General features: G+C 38.3%; 1 protein-coding gene across 2 annotated transcripts in view; it reads left to right on the forward strand.

Annotated features, from left to right (window-relative positions):
- The window catches only part of CNGA3 (cyclic nucleotide gated channel alpha 3), a 33,877-nt gene that overhangs the window by 1,198 nt on the left and 10,055 nt on the right, over positions 1 to 22,624 (forward strand). The window contains exons 2-5 of one of the 2 annotated variants that reach the window (XM_010073663.1): positions 8,939 to 9,061; positions 15,301 to 15,417; positions 18,177 to 18,356; positions 19,939 to 19,992. In XM_010073663.1, coding sequence (XP_010071965.1) covers positions 8,970 to 9,061; positions 15,301 to 15,417; positions 18,177 to 18,356; positions 19,939 to 19,992 — 443 coding nt within the window. In that variant the 5' untranslated portion in view covers positions 8,939 to 8,969. Of the gene's footprint in view, positions 1 to 8,938; positions 9,062 to 15,300; positions 15,418 to 18,176; positions 18,357 to 19,938; positions 19,993 to 22,624 lie in introns of those variants that run through there. The other variant, XM_010073664.1, reaches the window with a different exon arrangement.

Below are 22,624 nucleotides of genomic sequence, written 5' to 3' on the forward strand. Positions count from 1 at the left end.
CCTGCAGCTTTCTCTGATGTTGCCATCTCTTTTCATTAGTATCTTTTAAATCCTCTTCTGTCCAATGCCTTGTTACTTCTTGTCAAACGTGACATGAATTACCTCTCATGTTTTCTTTCTCTAGCCAAATGGGGTGGCTGTGATAGTTTACATGAAGTGGGCAGCTGAATGGGTAGCATTCACATGTATGCATGTTTTATAGATTTTCATTTATAAATGTAAACCTGCTGTGTTTTAGCTGTGTTCATGGCCTTGTTATGTTCACTTTTAAGAGTTACCTTGGCTAGTGAATGCACTGACAGAGATGTTGGCAGAACTGGTAAATTTTAGACAGTGGTTACAGAACCCTTCCACAGAGCTTATTTTCAGTATAGAAACATGGATATTTGCATCATGTTAACCCATACTAGCAACAGAAACAAATGAGTGTCCAGTCAACTGTTATTTGTAATTTACTGTGTTTTAATTTAAAATGTTACGTTCAATATACACAGCTAGTTTCCCCTGAACAGTTTCCAGTCTAAAAAAATAATACATTCATAGAAAATGGTCTGCAAAAAAATTTAGTAAATCTTAGAAAATTGAACTGCATTGCTAATAAATCATAGATATAGAAGGGAAACTCAGTCAAAATAATTAAAATTATTTAAAATATTATTTTGCTACTACCAGGTGGCAGGGACTCAACCATCAAGTGGATCAAGGATAATTATATGCATTTCGTTCTAAACCTATAAATTGTACATATAGGAATAGGCAGTGTTACACGTAGTATATGCACATCCTGAAGTACCTCTGAGAGGTGGCGTATTTGTTTGACAGATCTTTAGTACTGAGGTTACTAGGCTATGCATATAAATTATGTGCATTATCAGGAGATATCAGCGCCCACAGACTATGGAAAATGCAACATGATGTAGCAGACAGCAATAAAATTTTAAAAGTGTACTTTTAAAAGAGATCACAGGATTTAAGACTTGTTGTTTTAAACTGTTATGCATAATGATTTATGAGGGCAAGATGGTGCAGCCTGCTCATTATTTTTTCAACCCCTTGGGCTTGATCCATCAGCTTTTATGCAAAGCTGATTTCCATGAGTGTGCCAGAGGTAAATCTGCAGGTTAACTTACAAACCTCCAAATCACTGAAGAAAAAAGTTGCACCTTGTCTTCAAATCACATAGTTGCTCAAAGGTCCAGTGTCCGGTCTTTGAAGTCCAGTTGTTGCCTGTACTGTTTGCTACGTTGGAACTGCAGACTGTCACACCTAACATACACAACATACATAAGGTACAGCTGAACTACAACTGTTACAAAGTGATGTAACAAGGATCATGTAGGTGGAGGTCAAACCCCAAAATAAATCCCAAAGACTTACGAGGGTTGAACCTGAGAGGCTGTGTGAGGATTTCGAACGTGTCTTAATGAAAATGATGTAGGTGATCCTATGCAGCTTATCACTGGTTCTGTAGCAATAAGTAAGATGTTGTTGAAAGCCTCAAGAGCAACAGTATATTACCAACTACACAAACACGTAAGATCCATTATAAAATTATATGTAAAGTCACCTTATACTTTGTGACAGAGGTCCATATTTGACCTTGAAAAGCTGTGTTTTGAATTCTGCCATGTTTTCTGTCTGTAGTCCTTTTAATCTAAATAAATAGGCTTTAAGAATATTAAGTGATGGTATAAATGGCTTGATCTACCATCATTACTTGATAAACAACTATGTTTACTGCATATCAGAAGTATTAATATTTGTTTGGTTAACAATTTTGAATTAAGTTAGGGTGAGTTAACATATTCTGCCCAAAAGGGGAACTGCTAGAATAGCCCAAATGTGAACTTGAGAGGGAGACTATAGTAATTTGAATTTATTTTGTTGGCTTAGCTGATAGCAGCAACTTCCTAAATTTGATCTAATTTGTAATTATTTAAATGTGTGCCTCTGTGTTTTTGCTACTGAGCATGTGCAAAATTGTCTGAAACCTAGACCGTGAAGCTGCTCAGAGGCTTTGCCTGTGTCCAGATTGTAGAGGGTGCTGAAAACAGGCGTTCCTGGAGCTGCTCTGGTGTGTGTTCTCAGAGCACTGCAAACCCATGAGGGAATATGTGTGAGTGTGTCCCATAATCTATTGGTAGGAGGCCCCAGAGAAAGGGGGAAAACTGTTTTTGGCTTGCTTAATTTGAAGGAGTCTTGAAAAGTTTCTCATTTTTGAGGTGCAGCCCCTAAGCACAATGCAATTTGCTGCAAAGGGGTGAATAGACTTGAGAAGGGGGGCATTGTGACTGTGAACTGGGTGTCACCTCTTTTGGCCTGGAGTTAGATGCCCAGTTATTTTCAGTCTCCTGTTTTAGCTTCAGCTGTTTCGTATTGGCTAGTGTACGTAGCTTCCTTCTCAGTGCCTTATTTCTGGGTACCTGATTTTTGATGTACCTTCTGCAGGAGATCCACTGAATGGTAGAAGTCCTAAAATTTAGATACTGCAGCCTTTGTACCTCTAGTTCTAAGTCTTTAATGTTATAGTTATAAAGAGATAAGTAGAATCTGATTTTCAAAATTAAGAAATGCTTATGTGGATCTGAAGTTTTCATGTTACTCGTGTTTCATATGAACTCGTATTTGTTGTCAAACAACTGTCTTGATAAAACAGGTCTTTTATACCAGATGGTGCACATGAAATAATTTGACACAAAACATCAGTTGCTGTTGAATGCAAAAGGAAGAGGATAAAAGAGTACATGAACAATTTGCATTTGGAGTAGGGAGAGGTGTCACTAGTGTATAATTTGTTATGTTTTTAGTAGGATAATACGTCTTTCTCATTTAGCTCTAGTTTCAGTCCCAATGATTTATGCGCTGAAAAGCAATATTCTTGAGTGTGGAGTTATTATTTGTCTCTTTCAGGTTAGTACAATTGATAGCAAGGAGAAAAATAATGAGAAAGCAGGTTAAAATTCTGCTTAAGTCATTGGTAAAGATGACAATTTTTCAAGAATGTTTCAGATAAGTTTCATTTTGCTGTTTGACACTGGAAAACTCTTCAACCTGAGGCAGTTTTTCATACTTTGACATGTTGTGCTTTAAGATAAGTCACTGAGTTCTGGAAAATTAAAAATTACAAGGATACTTTGAGGATCCAATTCTCCAGCTTGGTTGCCTAAAGTTGGGCAACTGGGTCCAGGCTCAGAGGACTGTCTCTCTCTCTCTCCCTCTCTCTCTCACTCACTCTCTTGTTAAATCGCTTGTGAGCTAAATACCTGTTTTAAGTGCCTAACATGGATTTATCAGACTTGTCAGCCCTTAGGCAATCAAGTTTTACCCTCAGTGTAATGACTAGCTTTAAATATTCAGAGCAGAGAGTGTACTTCAAAGATAACAGAGATTTTATAAAAGGCAGACGTCTGCTTGCATGGGTGCAGTGCCCAGGCGATGGCAGGGCGGCAGGGGCCTCTGTGAGCAGAGGAAGGGGCTGCCTGTGCCAGACACAGCAGGTTGCAGCCAGCCCCGATAGACCCACTGCAGGGCACAGCTGAGCCCCTCAGCCACGATGGTCACAAGTTGGGGAAAATGTATTTAAGAAAGTGTAAAATGCTGCACAGGCAGTGTACGAGGAGTGAGGAAAAAAACCCCCCGAAACTGGGAGAAACAGCTCTGCAGACACCAAGGTCAGAGACGAAGGAGGGGAGGTGTTTTTCCTGGTGCCGGAGCAGAGATTCCCCTGCAGCCCATGGAGAAGACTGTGCTGGAGCAGATATCCACTGTGGAGGACCCCACAGTGGAGCAAGTAGATATTTCCTGAAGGAAACTGCAGCCAGTGGAGAGGAGCCCATGCAGGAACAGCTTCTGCTTGCAGGAACTGTGGCCCATGGAGGACCCATGCAGGAGCAGGTTTATCCTGAAGGACTGCAGCCCGTGGAGTGGACCCACTCTGGAGCAGGGGACTGGTGTGAGAAAGAAGGAGCTGCAGAGAGGAACAATTATGGACTGACCTCAACCCCCCATTCCCCATGCCCTGTGCTGCTGGGCAGTGTGGAGGAGGTGGAGGAGTTGGGAATGTAGGAGTGAAGCTGAGTCTGGGGAAAAAAAGAGGAGGGCGAGATGTTTTTGTTTCTCACCATCCAACTCTGTTTTAATTGGCAATAAATTGAATAATTTTTCCCCAATTTGAGTCTGTTTTGCCTGTGATGATAATTGGGAAGTGATCTTCCTGTCCTTATCTTGACCCATAAGCTTTCTTGTCTTATTTTCTCCCTGTGGACTGCTGAGGAGGGGGAGTGAGAGAGTGGCTGGGGTGGGTGTCTAGCAGCCAGCCAAGGCCAGCCCACCATGCTACTGTAACAACTGTGTTTTTAAATAAAAAGCTGAGCTGTTCTCAGTTCTTAGAACTTGGTCTTGTAAGCACCAGCTTTTAGTGGCAGTTCTAGGATTGTGGACCTCAGCTAGCTGGAGCTGTCTCTCTGCAGCCCTGCAAAAGGTGGTTGAGGAGCCTTATGCCTCTGCTGTGTTTTCCTGCTGGCTGACTCCTGATAACTCCATGCTCACTGTAAGCTACTCCCTAGTCAGTCACTTGCCAGGTTTTGGATCCATTTTTGAAATGCTGGTCTCCTCCCTAGGCTATATAACACGTTCAGCATTAAGAACCCTGGAGACTTAGAAGGACCAAATATTTCTCATTTATCAAATAGCCAGTAATTTGTCAAAATTTTTATGTGCTTCATGTAAAGGCAAACTGTGTTGCTTCAGGAGGTCTGACCACCTGCACTGCACCCAAATTACTGCATAATTTTTTCTGTCATTCCTGTGTCCTGTCTTTCTCTACCACAGCTGGGCATGCGTGGCACAATTTAATAATGAACCTTCATCCACTCTCCCTAGCTCCTTCTAAAAATATATTAATGTATTTTATTGCTCAACAGTAGGGCTACATTTCTGTGAAATTTTCCCTCCTATCCTCCAGTCTAGTGCAGAATGAGAGGTTAGACTACACTATGTATTGAATTTGGATGTTACAGCTGAAATTATAAGGGCTCTGAAATGGTCTCCAATTTTGCCTACATATTTTTATTTCATAGCTTCTTATTCTTTGCCTTTCTAGGGTGAAAAAGACCTGTTTTTCTTTCTCTCCCTTTTCTATCTCCTTGATCATTCTTGTCATGCTTTTATTCTGCAGTATCTTTCTGTTTAAGAGAAGGACTAATAGTGTTTGAGATAAGTCCCCACTGTTGTTTCATGGAGCAGTTTTAATGTTCTTTGTGTCATTAGCACTTTCCATGTATATACATCCCTTCACCTTGTTAGCTATTGTGTCAGCAGGCTTGCCCTGCACTTAGCAGGCCATCTCACCAAGTTGTGTATACGTAGTGTTCAGATTCCTTTTCTGAGAGTGTATGGTTAATTTGGGAGCATATATATAATGTAGGTAGTTTACATGCTTTTCTCCTGTAGCAATTGATTTCCTTTTGCCTACGTTGCATGTCACTTGCCATCAAATTGAGAGATTGATCTAGTTGACGTGGATCACTCTGAATTTCCTTGCACTCCTCTTTTGTTGCTCTTGCCCATAGGACTTCTTGCCATCCTGAGATCTTCTTGTCTCACTGCTCCATTTTGTCAACGTCATTAATGAGAAGTTTCCCTGTGTAATGCTGAGGAATATTGTTCTTAACCTTTTGTAGTGGTAAAGGTGACTGTTTAATCTCCTTCTTGCTTTCTGTCTTCTAAGAAGCTAATTTTTCATCAAAAATAGTGTTTGGTTTCATATCCTATGATCTATTTTGGTTTTTTTATTGGCATAACTTTTGGAAGTCTAAATAAGGTATGCAACTGTTTCCTGTATTCAGGAAATACAGGCAACTGGCATACTCAGACCATTCCAGGAGATTATCTAATTCCAGTATCTGTTAGTAGTGTCTAATTCCAGACTAGTAGTATCTAATTTCAGGAGATTAGTAACACCTGGAGAAACCATGTCAGTTTGTACTGTACTTAATGGTTTTTAAGCAAATTTCAGGAACTGATGCAGAGATGACAGGTCTGAAAATCCGTACATCACACCTGCAGCTTTTGAAATATAGAAAGGTGTTGTTCCCTACTCTCCAGAGAAGAGCAGAAGCAATGTGTCTTTTCGGTGAGATACTACATGTTGTTGCCAGCAAATTATCTACATAATCTCTAGACTTCAGAAGGTTTTTATTATCTCATACTTTTGTTGGAGATTATAAACCAAGTAAACCTTGTTTAAGAACTGCTGTTATTGCTGTGTTAGGTGGCAGAACTAGTCAAGATCCTAACTCAGTACTAACTTTGTGTTGGAAATAAATCCTTAGAAAAAAGTTAATGCTTTGTTACTTATCTTATGAATCATTCTGTTTTTCCCACTGTCAAGCCTTGAAGTAGAATGAAGTGGAGGTTTCATGAGGGTGTGTGGGGAATACATCATGCTGTTCAGTGGAAGAGTGACAATTTATTCCTCCCTTCTGCAATGTGATAGAGAGTTCTGTTTTGATTTATATATAGATGTGTGTGTGTGTATATATATGTGTGTGTATATATATATTTGCCTGAGCTTTAAAGAAGAGGAGGGGCTATGTGGAGCATCCTATGTGGAGCAGTAAAATCCAAGCAGCTCATGCCACCTTACTCTTAAAAGTTCTTTTGTGAGACTGAGTAGAGCTCAAAGCAGTGGAAATTAAATAGGTAGCGAGAGTAACTATTAGTAGGAAGAGGCAATTTGGTACTGTGCCTTACTTTCTGTACGTGCATAACAATTGGTGTTATTGTTATGGATTATTATATAACAATTCATCAGCAGGGAGCATGCTGCTCTGTTTTTAAATGAAGCAGCTGTGACACTCTGGCTACTGCCTTATAGCCTCCCATTGTAACTTCAAGTCTTGGAACCTGGGCAGTGAGACAGAGTGTAAATTGTAGGCTACTTTTGCAGATTTTGGTAAGCTGAACTTTGAAGAAATCAGTAATAATAGAAGGAAAAATATGTTTTCTTCTTACCTTGAGTTATATTCAAATATATGAGAAATGGGAGTTACCTTAATACTCACTGTTACAGCAAAATAAATGTTCTAATCACCAAAGCACTATTGCATATCATCTAATTCTTTGTTACAAGGTATGTAATGGAAGCAGAAATTATAACTAAAAAATTATTAATGAAAAATTTTCCTGGAAATGATGAATTTTTGGCATCATAACTGCTTTGAAATGTATTCATTTGGCTGTTTAATTTATTAATAACAGTGTTTGTTTCTCAAAAGCTGAATAATTCTAAGAGAAATCATATTAATTGATATTTATAATGGATATACATTAACAGAAACATAGAAATAATTTGGCAAATGTTTTTTGAACAGACAAAATTGATTCCTTTTGTGAGACTGTTCCAGTTAACATTTTTATATGTAGTCATGTTTTTAGCATAAATTACCTGCACTTTAGGAATTAATTCTTCTGACTGAACATTCAAATCTGAGAGCAGGTTGAAAGACCCCGGGTTTTTTTGGTATCAATGTGTCGTAGAAGTGCCCATTTTTTCCCCAGTAAGCCTTAAGTTAACCAGTATGTACAGGGCTCAGTCTAAGATGAGACACAGGTATACATCAATTGACTTGCACTGAGGTAAAATTAGAAATGGGTTATACTAACCAGATTTCCAGGTGTTAAATGATGCCCTAGGGCTATTCCTAGACTAATTTAATTCTTTCTGGATGCAAAAATGAAGTTAATCTATTTTATAATTAGCAATATATTAAATAATTTAAAAGGTAATATATGATTCCCTTTAGTTCTCTGTGAATTATGAGTAAATCAGGTATCTGTTTTTTAAGAAACTGAATGCATAACATATACCTAATAATGGATTGTGAGCTTTGCTTCAGGAATAATTCAGGGCACAATGTTGTTTTCTGTAAGATCTGTATTTCATTTGCTGATAAAGCTGAATGTTTTGTGGGCAGTGAGACAGAGGATTACAGGTGAAAAAGGGAGAGTAGATGGCCCAAGGTAGTTCAGTGATCTCAAAATAATTTAATTCTAGTCATATCTCAAACAAAAAAGGTTCCTGAATGGAATTTAAAAAAAAGAATTCAAAATTCAAAACTTTCACTGACAGTCTTTCAGTCCCTCATTTTTAGAGACAATTGTCTTGAGTCTTAAAGCCTGTTTAGTGTGCATAGATGTGATATGAATTTGACTTACTAATTTGCTAAGTCATTGAAGGCCAAATCTGGAAAGGAATTTAGGTTAATTTCCTGAATCTTGTAGGGGCTGGACTGCTAAATACGTTAGCAGAGCTTGTCTTGAAGCTTTATAACAAAAATGACATCTGGAGATAAAGGGAAAAACCCTAGTATGTGTTTAGTGCAGGGTTTATATAATACAAAATTAATGCATAGCATATATTAAGATGAGGGATACATTTCATTAATTATCTGTTTGGTTAATATGCATTTTCAAAATAAAAAACTTAATAATAAATTAGATAGAATTAGCGCAAGGGGATGAACTTAAAGTGGAATGGGTTGTCCTAGCACATGTATTACCTGGCTTTTTTAGGTTGGCTTTCTGACTGTAATCTTTTAATGAGATTTTAAATGCAATTTCACTATGTATAATAGCTATGACAGTGTAGGGATTCAGAAAGCCCTGAGACTAAAAAGAATCTAGTGTCATGTAACCCTTTTCTTTGGTCATGATTAATTGTCTTTGTTGCACTTTTACTAGCACTTTTTTCTGTCTAGTGCAAGTAAATCAAGAAACAGGTATCATATTGTGTATGTAAATATCACTGGCTATTCTTTAAATAGTTGAATTTGCTTCTTGCTGTTCCATTGTTTCAATAAATCACTCTTTTTAAGTACTGAACACATTTATTTTGCAGCCTTCACAAAATGTTTTTTTTTTTTTCCCCCTCTTCCAGCTGTCATTTAGATGTTGATATGTAAAGCAAAATGGCAAAAATCAACACCCAGCACTCCTATCCTGGTATACACAGACTGTCTGTCAGATCTACCGACGAAGATATTGAAAATGGCTGTATCAGGTAATATATTTCTTTCATCACTGTCAAGAGGACAAATTGCTGGATAATCTGTGGCACTCCTCTAGCTCTGCATTATGAGAGTGTTATATCATGATATTGTTGACCTAGTGCACTTAACTGACTTAACGATATATATCCAAAGTACAGAAGAGACAGAAACAGAAAGGTTGTCATGGTTTGCAGTTTTAGAACCAAAATCTGTATTACCTCAGGAATAAACCCTTTTTTCACATCAGTGGGAATTATACCAACTCATTAAGGAGAAACCTCTTTCTCAGGCCACCATGCAGATAGCAGAGTCTGTGCTTCCCCCAGTCTGTGGGATTTGGAGAAAAAGGGGTCCTCCCAGTGCCATGCAGTGAAAAGCCTCAGGAAGTTGTGGGTTTTTATTTTTTTTTTTTTAAAGTAGTTTCTGCAAATTGCCTAGTTCCTGTGACAGGGAACACTTGTGGTATATAAAGAATATGGACATTTTTGTACTGGCTTTTCAGAGCCTCTCACTGTACAGTGGGACTGTAACAGTTTCTTTACATTCAGCTTTCTCTGTTTTGATAATTTTAAAGTGGCTGTTTAAAATGTGCCAGTGAGCTTGCACTTACATTTTACACAGTACCAGTCACTTGTCTAATCTGGGCAAACCCTACTGGGCCTGCGGGAAAGTGTCTGATGATCCACAACACCTGTACAGACTGGAAAAAGTGTTCTGCTTTTGGCTTGGTACGATCAACCGGCTTGGCTCTGGGGTCATTGTCAGCCTGTCTCTTGCTCTTCACATGTGTACCCAGATTAGAGCACTCAAAACCCTGCTGGGCTGATAGGACTGCCTGTGTTATGATAATTTTGGACTGCATGTCCCTATCTTCTAGTGTGATGTGATCCTTGTCTCTTTTGAATTGGTCCTTTTTTTCTTTCTGCTTTGCCTATGTGATACCTTCTCTCACAGAGCTGTACCTACGCTAATGCGAATGGAGCTGTTTTTATTCTGCACTGGTATGGCTTGCTCGACTTTGTTATACTTCCCCATGGTCTCCTTAGGGAGATTTGCAAGAGCCGTGTCCTTTTGTCTCCATTTACAGTGGTATCTCAGAAACAGGGAAGACACAGATCGAAATGAGCCTCTTCCTTTCCTTTTTTCAATGTCCTTTTTGTAGAGGCTATCAGTGATTGGCACCTCACAGAATAGAATTACTAGCAGGGTTGTGAGAGTGCAGTTATAAAGGTTTAAATGTAGAATTAAATCACTGCAGTCATCTCCAGTTTCAGAGGCAATGACTTGCTTATGACAGATAGAGGGACTGAAATATGAATTGCACTTTATCATGATGATGATAGTCTTGAAGAGGCATTTATTTAAAAGAGAGTTTGCTGTTACTAGCATTAATTACAGGAGTTCATAGATGAGTAAAAAGATACAGTTTGGATTGCTGAAATGATTGTAGCAAGAATGGACAATACCTTTGTAATACCACTCAAAGAATTCTGATACACGTTTTTTAAATTCAGTTTTGTCTGTACCAAAATATAGATCCCATCCAAAATTTTAGCCCTTCTTGCACTTGCTAGCCTTGTAGCAAAATATACAACTGTAGACACTGGAAAAAACCTGGGTTTTCTAGAGTAGCAGCATTTCTCCTTTGCTTTTATCTTACTTCAACTCCTGTTGCTATAGTTCAACAAAGCAATTAGGCACATTACTTAGTTCTCATTAAAGTCAGTGGGTGTTAAATTTATGCTTAATGCGAAGGATGTGCTTAAGTGCTTTTCTGCTGTGAAATAAGGTATTATCAAGGAAAAGTATTTACTGAAACAGTGAGCAGAAAGCTGCTGGTGATCTTTAAACTGTCATTATTCTCTGTTATGCTGAAGTAGGTGATTTATGTGCCCATATTCTTATAGTGTAGTGTGTGAAGTTGGTCCATTTTGTTAAAACAAAAATTAACAAAACAAAATACAACAAATGAGTCCTCATTTTTAAAATCCAGCCTCTCTGTAGAAACAGCTCAAATTGGACAGGCAGCACATTAGCTTATAGACACAGTTTGGCTATCTAAAAGTTGGAAGTAGGATTCAGCTGTGCCTTGTAGACATCTGAATTTCAGTTGTCTTTATGTGAGTAAGTTTCTAAGTTCCTGCTGTCACCAGTGGAGATGTAGTCCGTACTAATAGTCAGTGATGCCTAGGGAACTGTTCAGCTTAACCTGAAGTTGAACAGCTCTTCAGGCTCATTTGGCTGTGTTGAATATGAGACGTATTTAGTTGCCTAAAATAGGCATCTAAAGCTATTTGAGATACCATAGAGTATCTGAAGCATTTAGCTGGGGCTAATGGATATGAGGCAAGACCTGTGTGCTCTGGAGGGGTCAGATAAAGTATTTTGAGGTAATCCAAATGGTACTAGACTTCTATATTGAGGCAACCGAATGAAGTCCTAAAATGACAATAGACTGTAATGGGAACTTAGATATTCAGCTTATATTAGACACCCTAATTTAGGTCACTGCTACCTGGAGCCAAATGCCACCCTTGAACTCTGACTTGTAGTCATTACTCAAAAGGGCTTCAGCAATTCCTGTTGAACTGATAAGTACTTCAAAACAGTTACTACTAAAAGAAAATTCAGGATTATTTGCACGCATTTTAGGTGAAAATGGTCTTCTAGGGTTTGCTTGAAGATCTCTGTGCAAATGTAGAGACAAGTTAAGTCAAGGCAAGGGACAGGTACAGAGCAGGTGCTGATGTAAATATCCTTAACAGAGGTTATTCCACTAGATATCTCAAAAGCGTGGGAATAAGTTGGCCTTTAAAGAGCTGAAGAGGCAAGGAGCAGAAACATCAGTGTCAATGAGTTTTCTCTAAGATACAGTGACATTACTATTGCTGTGGAAATAAAATATTTTTCAGCATAACCTGAGGAGGCACAGTCATCTGCTGATGTTTCTGCTTTGTATCCTGCTCCCTATTTCTTGGCACACTGTGTATTGTCTTCTCATGTTGCTTTCAGACCATGTAACACTTTTGGATAGTAATGGCAATGGTTACTGTTCTGCTGCAGATGCCAATCAACCTTACAGAGTCTAGATGGGAATGAGTCTGTCTTTGTAAAAAAAAAAAAGTAAAAACTATGCCACATGCATTGAGGGTGTTACGTCAAAAGCTGAATCTGAAGCTGTCCCTCTGCATCAGTATAAAGCCAGCTGACAAATAAGGCTGGTTATATTATCTGAACAGGGTTGAGGAAAATAAGGAATGAGTATATATCAGTTTTATAACAGGCAGTTATTATAAGGAGTTATAATAATAATGGAAGGAAGAGTTCATTTTAGATTTACTTTTTTATTTGGATTTGTGTGAATTGAAGTGGAATATGTTTGTGATTGATGTGTAGTATCGGACAGGCTCTTTCATAGGAGTTGCCTGGCGGAGTCCTTTCTGTATTGTTTTCTGATCCTGTTGCAGATACACATAAGCTGTATTTGTAAAAGTGAAATGCAAGCACTTTAGTACTGTTTCCACCAAATGATCTTGATTCTCCCTAACTTCTTTTTAAGGTAAACCTGAATTTATTTACAAATTGTTATATTTAGTTATAACATAAACCTAGTTGTAGAAATTATTGATGCACAAATAGAGTAATCAGAAAATTGTTTTTTAAAAACAGCCAAGCAAACAAACTAAAAATATAGACTTCAAAATTTCACTAGTTGAGTCCATAATCACCCCAATTTAATTCCAGCAGTTGAATTTGAGAGTTTTGCCTTTTTTTTCCTACAGAATACAAATTTTTCAGTGAGTGTGTCTGATCACTTATTGGTAAGAATCTGACCAGAGAGTAGTTTAAATAATTTGAAATTTTTAATTTGTTTTTTGGGACTCTGGATCAGATTGGAAGGTGTTCAGATCAGGTCACAGTAAGCACACCATTTTCTTTCACCTAGTTTAAAACTTTTCTTCAACAGACTTCTGGTTCTAGACACCAAAAGCCATACACTGGACTGAAAACATTGGGTTGTAGAGGGTGCTGCTAAGGGCTCTGTAGCTAGTGGTAGCAAGAGGACAGGCAGTGGGTAGATGTTATGGATGCACAAAATATGATGAGCCTGTGTAGGGACAGTGGAGCACAGCTTTCCACACTGCTGAGGATAATGGAGGTGATGATCATGCACACGAAGCACTTAACAGATTATGTACTTAGCAAGTATGACACTGTGCTGGTAAGTGGAGCTAGTCGGACAGTATTGCTTTTGGTACCTGATCTAGCTTGTTTAGAGCTCACTCAGCTATCTCTACACTGTTCTGCATTGCTTTCCTAGGCATTTACTCAAAATGGAGCTGAGCTCTTCATTCTTAGCCTTTTATTTGTTGTCAGCAGATGCCCAAGCACAGCAATGCCAGTAATAAAGGAGACTAGGACTGAAAAACGCTTAGAAAAAAGAAATAAGAAGGATAATTAACAGTGCATTTTCAATGGCAATTTTCAGCTTCTGATTGGCTCTTGTTCTCACTGATAAACCAGCACAGTTATATCAAAATAGAACATCACATAGTGTTCATTGTACTTCAGTATGCTTATAGAGGCTAAAAAAATTGAAATAGCTCTCCGCCTGAGACTTCAGAAAAAGTCTGATAGGCCTGATTTCCTGGGCCTGACCTCGGTGTAGAGTTTTCTTAGACTGATAAAGAATGCACTCAGATAATGTTTTTTTCTTCTTTTAAATTCTACTTGGAAGGATACCTAGAGTATTTTAATACATGTTCACTTTGTTTTCTCTATTATTACTCACTACTTTAATTTGTGACCCTTATATTTAGTTACCTATATTTAGAGCAAATATAAGAATGATGTACAGTCACTAAAAGCAGTTGAGTTACTGCAGTTTAGTGAGATACTCCTCCTCTGAGTCCCTGATTGAACACAAATTTATAATCCACCCAAATGTGAAATAAAAGCCTCCATGGAAGGCTATCTATTTCTGCAAAATACAATCTTTTTTTTGCATCTGATTTGTGACACAATTATTTTCTAAGAACTCCCACTATCTCAAAAATAGTAATAATTGGTAAGTAAGAACAGAAGTAGTAATATTAGAATTTATTGCTGTCTAAGATCACACAAAATTTATATTTTTCTGTAAAAAGGAATAAAAGGACTTAAAAACAGCCATAGCACTCCAGTCTAAAAGGCTGACTAGTCCAGTATCCTTTCTCCAGCAGGTCTGTAGGCAGATGCTCCAGGAAAAAAGAAAAAAAAAAAGTGGGCAAACTGCATATCTGCTACATACTTTCCTCTAATACTCCCCCAGCATCCAGCTCAGGAGACTTCTTGAGCTGAATGCGGGCTCTGTGTATCTGGTAATCCATAATGGATTTCTGTTCCATGAGTTTGTTCATTCTCCCCTAGAAGCTATGTTAACTTTGGCATCCACAGTATTCTCAGCACCCACACCATAAACTAGGTTATAAAAAGCTTTCAATACAAGCCAGTGTCTATTGGTGTCTTCTTATTGGAGGAGAAGATGAAAACAGTTAACAAGATGAAAATTCTAGGAGTGCCATGGTTCTTTGTGTAGAAATAATAAAGTTTTAATTCTCTGTCAGTTTCTCGGCTGTGAGTACACGCTAAATTGAGTTGCTAATTATCCTTTCGTGGGCACTCAAAATGCTGTTGCCAGTTCTTATGAAGATACTGAAGTATCATTATAGTCAGTGTTTTCCTGGCGGTACAGATTAACAGAGTCACGTGGGAGTTCTTGCTTGCATTATAAAAGGAGAACAAAGTGATCCTTAATGGATGTGACCAAGTCTTGTAGAAGTGAATACTAAAGAATGAAAAACACAGAGAAAACCCTAGGAGTTTTATATTATAATCCCGAGTGAGCCCTGGAAAAGTCCAGATTGCAGTGAATTCAAATTCAAAACTCCATTGCTGAAAGATGAGGCTAAAATTTTATCTGTTTTTCTCAAATGCTAATTATTTCAGTGCTAATAAGTAGTTGATAGTGCTGACCAGTAAGGAATCAGCTTCTGAACTTGCTGGAACAGATGGCAGAGCCATCCGTTGTGGTGGATGGCTCCAGAAAAGTAGGAACACAGGCTTAGCTCTATTTTTATCAAATGTATGCCATTTTACTAGGAAGAAGATAGTTTACTGCATCGTTTCCTGATGTAGTGGTGGAAGGAATCAGATGGGGGAAAGTCTGCTGGAACTTGTATGGAATTCTTGAAAAAATTTGCTTTTGCAGAACCCATTCACTGTGTGAGGATGCATCTTCAGAACTGCAGAGAGTCATTTCGGTGGAAGGAAGACATCTGTCTGAATCCCAGACGAGCTCATTCAAAGGCAGGGGAGCAATGGCAAGGTAACGTGCTAATAGCATTTCCAGTATTAAGTTTAAATTGTTGAAAGAGACTGATTACAATTTGGAGGCAAAGTAAGAAGCACCATCACTTTCCAAAGAAAACAGATAGAGTCCAGCTGAAAAGAGTCTATAAAAACTAACAGAAGCTGCTTTTGACCTTGATTATGAGCTCATTGCTTACTCATTGCTAACAAATACCTTAGAATCCTAGAGATGCTGAATGAGCTGACACAAATTAGTCTGAATAAAAAGAAAATATTTTACGTGATCAGATCTGAAAATATATTGAATGCTGAGGAAATGCATTAAGTGATTCCAGACTGTAAAGTAAGTGAATAAGTGTTTGGTTCTGGCTTATAGCTGATATAAAATGAGTGTTTCCTATAAAATAAGACATAATGATTTTTTCCCTTTTTGGTAGATGACTCTGACAAGGGACGGACATGGGCTCTCGTGTTGGGAGTGCAAGAATTTCTCTCGGTTTTTAGAATCCAGTTATGTTTATTATAATGGATTGGGAGCCTTAATCAGCAAAATTCAACTCAACCATTTGCTTAAGTAATTTACTTTACCGGGACCTAAGCAAAAACCTGAAGTGGAGCTTCAAAAACTTACTGTGTCTGCTTTAAATATTTCCAGCTGAGAGTACAGATCTCTGTCTTCAGATACCATTGTTATACACAATGCAGACCATACTCGGTTTAAAGATAGTGTATTTCAAAGAGCAAAGAGAACAATTATTATAAAACTAGAGTCATTTAAAGAGTGTTGGTAACACTTCAGCCTTTTGGATGGTGCAGAATATGCTTGTATTTCCCTGTTTGGTTGTCAGATAGTGACACATCACTGCGTGTAGATTACAAAGTCTGCACAAAGTTGGTTTGAGGTGGGAAACATTTATGGGTGTGTGTTTTGTGTAAACATAAAGCACATGAATATATACACTCATATTGAGAACTTCCTTTTAAATCTTTGCTTATATTGTTCTTTACCCTTTTCCAGGATAGTTTGAATTATACATGTGTGTAGCTACAGTTACTTATGCTCTGAGTATACAAGGAAGCCTGTGATGAAAACGTGAATGCTTAGCAGTTTAAATATGGTAACATAACATGCCTGTTGCATGCAAATTCTCAAGGACCTAAGACAACAGCATCTGATGGACTTCACTGAGTATTTGCGTATCGATATGTAAAGGATGCAAATGTGAAAACAATATAGCATGTCAGAAGTCAGAAAATTATATTTCTTTGTTCGAATAGAGAGGCTCTCAATCTTATTTGGTAAAATCTGTTTGCTCCTTAACTAACAGGTCTCATAAGAATGCCTTATTTTCTAATGTAAGTAAGAACATCCGTATAAGTAGTTTTCCATACCACTCCTTATGTGAAAGCTGAGTTCTGCTCAGGCAAAGTGAAAAATTCTGTAGCTTAATTTTATGCAGCGTTTTTTCAATAGAGCGGGGAATCTATTAAATAATCTCAGACTTTTATGGGGAGCTTTTCTTTTGCATTCTTGGTAGGCTTTGGATACTCTTAATTGTTGTAAATTGTAGGTGATTTATATGGTGCTATCTTGGTAAAATGCTAAAAACCTAGAAATATCTTTTTCTAATTTCCAATGTGATATTATTCCTGCCTTTTTTGTCCTTTTTATTTCAGGGTAGGAGAACCTGGGCAAGATCTATGAGGAGGTGTAGTTAGGCCCTTGAGAATTGCAATCAAGAGGCAGATGTACTTTACCATAAGACTTAATTTTTTCATATCAACCTCTCTGTGGATTCTGAGCATATGTAATACTAGCCGATGCAGAGAGAATGTAAAGAGCTTTCCTTGAGTAGCCCAAGGTCTCTGTAAGAAGTAAGCATTGTTCAGGATTTCATTATTTTGTTTTGAGGCCAAGTTTGGGAAACCAGAATTAACATGACTTTTGTCTAAACTAGGCTGATGATACAAAATAATACAGTACATTGTGTGCATAATAAATATAATCACTTTTCTAGGTTTAAGTCTCCATTATTTTCAATTTTTCAGTAACGTTTCCTTTTGAGCTTTGACGGAAAACATTGTAAAGGATTCGTAATGTAAAATAGTGGGTAGAGGAAAAGATACATAATGATACAGTAATAAGTAAATTACATTGTCCTGAATTTTTGCTTATCTCATTTTAGTGCTCTGCTATAAATTTAAGATGAGGAAATAGGGCTTCCACTGCTGTAGGCAGGTTTATATGTGATAGGCAATTATTATGTCTGCAGACAGACCTTTTAAAATCACAGGGAAAGTGGCTGAATTTTTATAATTCCATATTTCAAAGCCCATCCTCCCTCACCAGCTATTCAGCTTTTGTTTCCACTGTGTGTACCAGCCATTGAGCATGTGATCCTGTGAGTATTTGATATCTCCTACTTCTGTCAGTCCAGGATTCCCCCATTATCACATGATGTCAGAAGTTTGTCAGAAGTCAACTGCCCCACCCCAACCACTTGTTTTACCCCCTCTTGGCAAGAATATTCTTCTGTTGCTCTTGCAGTGCAGGTACGGTGCACTAGGAACCGATACGTGAGATACATTCCTATCTACTGCAAGAGGTGAGATCGTGCGAAGTGACTGGGTTCATGCAGTTAATCTATCAAGTTTAATTTAATGGCAGATGGAGATGTGGAGAAAGATCCTCCCGGGCTGCTCTTTGTGGGGATGGTTTAAGCCACCTGCTGTTCTTGTCTGGTTCAGTCAATGTTGTATTTCTGTTCCATGCAGACTATCACGATTTGTCGTATCTCTGAGGTCATGGGCCACAAGACATTTGCACCATGAAGACCAAAGACCTGATTCTTTCCTAGAACGTATCCGAGGGCCAGAGCTCATAGAGGTGTCCAGTAGGCAAAGTAACATCCGCTCCTTTCTGGGTATCCGTGAGCAGCCTGGGGGAGTAAACAGGTAAGAAGACAACTGAGGTTATGGTGTTTTGTTGGTGATTAGGATGTAAGTTTTATTTTAAGAAGAGGGTAAGGAGCTTAGCATGGGAGATGAACAGAGTATCTAATGCTGGCCAGGAGTCTTCAAATACCTGAAGTATTATGGCTTTCAGCAGACTTTATTTTTCCCCCTGAAGTGCACTGTGGCAAAGATCTTGAAGTAAAGGATTTTGATCATGCTGCTTCAGGCAAGATGGTTTCTCAGAACTGGAATTCTATTGTATGCTACCTGTGCAACCTCATATTACTAAACTCCTCTCTACTGAGGATGAATGCAATTTCTGTTCCAAGAATATAGGATGTTGCTACTTGTGGCTTTTCAGAACATTAATGTTATGCAGATTATCTGCGACTGTTAGGAAACTCCAAACAAGCATTTATGCAAAATGTGTCATTACTTTGTTACACCTACTCAGGAGTTCAGCTGCTAGCATTATAGAAGGCTTCTGATGCAGAAATGAGAAAATCTTTTGGATGCTGACTTATATCCTCAGTCTTTGGTATGGAAGGTGGATTCAGTCTTATCTTTAAATTTTTCAGATAAAATAACAGAGGCTTGCAAGAGAAACCTATATGTGTTTACAGTCTTTTGACTTGATGAATTTTGATTATGTTATAAATATATGATACAGTGTTTTAAATTTTACTCCAGCTAAAAGAGGGAAATTAAATCCCAAGACAAAAGTTGACTTTCTGTTTGGCGTTATGCTTTGAAGCAGACTCCCTTATTTTTTTGCATAGTTTAGGATTGGTAGGTAAGCAAGTAATAAGTTGTTTAAAAATCTCGGGTAGTAATTCAGATTAAAGCAAGAACCTTTGAAGGGCTGATCATGATACAGGTTACCTTGATTTGTTGTGGTCCAGCACAGCCTTATTGTTTTCACTTGATCTACTCCTTAGAAATTCAGCTCAAAAGCACATTTTGTTGAATTAGCCAGACTGTTGGCTGATACAGTAGCAGCTGCAGATTCGAAGTAATTAGAGAGGGCAACTTGATCCTGGGCCAACAAACCTCTATATAAGGCTATTAGAATAAGTGAATTTGGGGGTATCCATCCTTGTCTTCTCAGTTTTACACTGCTGCCATGTGACCATAACTCCCAGTTGTTCTACCCTGAAGGCTTAACTCCACAGCACTGGTAGGTGTGCTTGTTACTTATCCACAAGCCTTGGCACCGCACCTGTAGAGAAGACTTGAAAGGATTGAAGAAAGCTTAAAATAGTAGCCAAATGAGTACAGGGCTAAAAATAGTGAGGTGCATGTTGCCATGCACTAGTATGTTGCCATGCACTAATACGCCTGAGAACAAGCTTCGGACATCAAATGCGGTCCCAAGTGTGTGTGCCAAGCTCATGGTAAAAAGAAACTGGTGCCTTGAAATAGTTACGCAAAGGGGCTTATTACTGCAGTCAAAGTTGACCTTCCTAATCTTATCAGTGCATATGTGAGAAGCTAGTAAGTCAGTCCCTCATGTCGGTAAACACGTGCATGAAATGCCAACAGTCTTTACACTCTTTAATGTGTTTTATTTAACTTGTTGCAGTCACTGGCCCTTGGCCAGGTTTAATGTCAACTATAGCAACAACACCAATGAAGAGTAAGTACTGATAACTTCCAAACAGCTTTCTACTACTAGCTCCTTCTCCTTTTCCCTTTCTAGCATAGTACATTTGTAGTATAAACTCCTTATCTTTTCATAAGCCTTTCCTAAGAATATAGTTTAATAAAATTAGATCTTTCATTATAATTAGTATGAAAAGCATCCTTCATGCTCCCTGTGAACTTCTTTTTGTCTGAAGTTACCCTTACCGCTCAAGGAGTGAATTGGATTAAGCTTTTAGTCCCTACCTCCTCTAGTTCAGCTGGCTGATTTTACTGCATTGCAAATTGATTTATTAATTCTTCAGGTTTTTTTTCTAATAGTGATTTTCCTCTTCTAACATCCTAGTCCCTTTTTGCAAATCAAGTGCCCCAAAAATTTCATGTTGTCAAATGAGAAGTGGCTACTGATTAGGGTACCAAGAAAACACTTGTGTGGAGTCTAAATGAAAACTAACCATCTTTTTAAAACATGTTTTAGTTCAGCAAAATGTAGGTGTAGAGAGAGTGACAGGCAACATAATAAGGCTTGCATTGCCACAGAAGTTCTGACAGAAGCTGTCCTTTGGAGTCGGTTTTATATATTTGACAAGGTATTTCACAGTGTTACACCAAAGACAAATCTCTTGAAAAGGTGAAAAGTTCCTGTAGTTTAAATTCACCCAACGCCAATGTTTGCTGCATGTCTCAGACCACAGCTATCTGAGGGTGTATCTGCCCTATAGCATCCAGTAGCAGATCTGTTCTCATGCATGATGATAGGTTTTTTTTTCATTGTTTTCCAGATGAAAACAAAAACTAAAATAAAAAAGACAGTTTCTGATTATGTCAGAAATACATTTAGGAAACTCTTGATTTTTTTCTCCAAATAGTTCCATTATGGGTAAGCTCAAACTGTACATTTTAAATGATGCTGCAAAACCTTTGTGCACATACCTGAACAAGAGGTCTTCCTCCTCCTGAAGCAACTTTTTGGTTTGGTTTGCATAACTTTTATTGAAAAGGAAAATCAGTGTGCAGTGAACAGTGACAGAAATGTGCAGAATTTTATTTAGACTGGTATGAAAAAAGTGCTAAAAGCCTGGAGCCTAGCCTGCTAGTCAGGGCCCAAGGGACCGATTAGGATGGAAATACTGCTTTCTTACTCTGTTCCTGACAATGACTCATGTACCTTGGGCAAAACTTTCATCCTTCCAATGTTTCATCATTTTTAAATTAAGACAACACCCATCTGTCTACCTGCCTGACAGTCTGAAACATTCTTGATTTGCAAAGTACTTGACAGATGAGAAATGCAAATATTTGACTAATTCAAAGACTATGACACTGTTTTTATAGGGGCTGATGAAGACATGATTTCTAAGTCTGAAAATGCATGCTCCTTTTAATGTGCTGGAAACACAGAACAGATGCCACTGTATTGCTGTGAAAGAGGACAGGAACAAACAACAGTTTTATTAGTTACTGGATTCCAGTTTACTCAGTAGCACTGATAAAGAAAAAAAAGATGTAGATCGTTTTGAAACTTGGTGTTTTTCATTATGTTAAAGACCTATGAGTGCCTGCCCTTGGGGAACTGTACGTGATGCTTTAAAGTCTTTGATCATGGCCAACCTTTTCCTCTTGAGTGTCTTCCACCACCAGACTACAAGTAGGTGGGAGCACGGTAAGTTGGGAGTTACCACAACAGAGAGATGAACGGAGGATGACGGATGAGTTTGTAGGAGATCTCAGGCCAGTGAAAAAGAAGCATTGGCATTAGATGCTGGGTGAGATAGTGTTTTTTCTCTTTTTTAAAACAAAACATAGGAGGAAGTTGGGATTGTCAAAATATTCCCTCCCAAGTTTACCACCACTGAGACTTTTTGATTGATTCTCTATTTCAACCTGCTTTTCCCTGTGTAACAATATCCACAAATGTACAGTGGCCCTACTATATGAAAATGATGTTGCTCATAGTTCTTCCTTTCTGGTAAGAATGACAGACATTTGAAGTGTGGAGGAGCTATGTTAATGCTAACAACAGCAACTGTGAATTGGCCTTTAGATCAGGCACCATGCATAGTAATGTTCAGTGAAATTCTGGCATTTTTTTTAAATAGGAAGGAGTTTTAGGGGCAGATTTGAAAGAGAAGCCATGAAAGTTCAGGGGGGTCAGTGGCAGAAAAATGAATACTTGAGCAGCAGTTCCGACTGCCATGTAGAAATCAGCCTTGGTAAATGAAAAACTGTTTCTTTGAGTTGAGATAGATGCACATGTAAATAGAAGATGAGTTAGCCCAAAGGTTCTTTTCTGGTCCAGTTATGCTCCCTTGCAGTGTACAATTTTAAAGGTTTCAGTAGTGTTGGTCAGCTTGGTAGGTATTTGCCCAGACATGGAGGAGTGTAGGATCTCAGCATTATTTAACAAATGAGCTTGGGCTTTTCCAAATTACACTGTGGTGCTGCATCCCTATGGGAATGTCTAGGGGTGAGAATTGGAACAGGTGCTCATTGCTGGTAGGTGAAAGGCACTACTGTCCTAAAATTGGTGACTGTTGTCTTCTCCCTTAGAGTGCTTCTTTCTCCCTGTAACAAGCACATTCATAGACAGGACTGCCACTCACAGCGTAGACTTTTTCTCATCTGAG

This window comes from Pterocles gutturalis, unplaced genomic scaffold (assembly GCF_000699245.1).
Source record: "Pterocles gutturalis isolate BGI_N339 unplaced genomic scaffold, ASM69924v1 scaffold31082, whole genome shotgun sequence".
Taxonomy (NCBI): Eukaryota; Metazoa; Chordata; class Aves; order Pterocliformes; family Pteroclidae; genus Pterocles; species Pterocles gutturalis.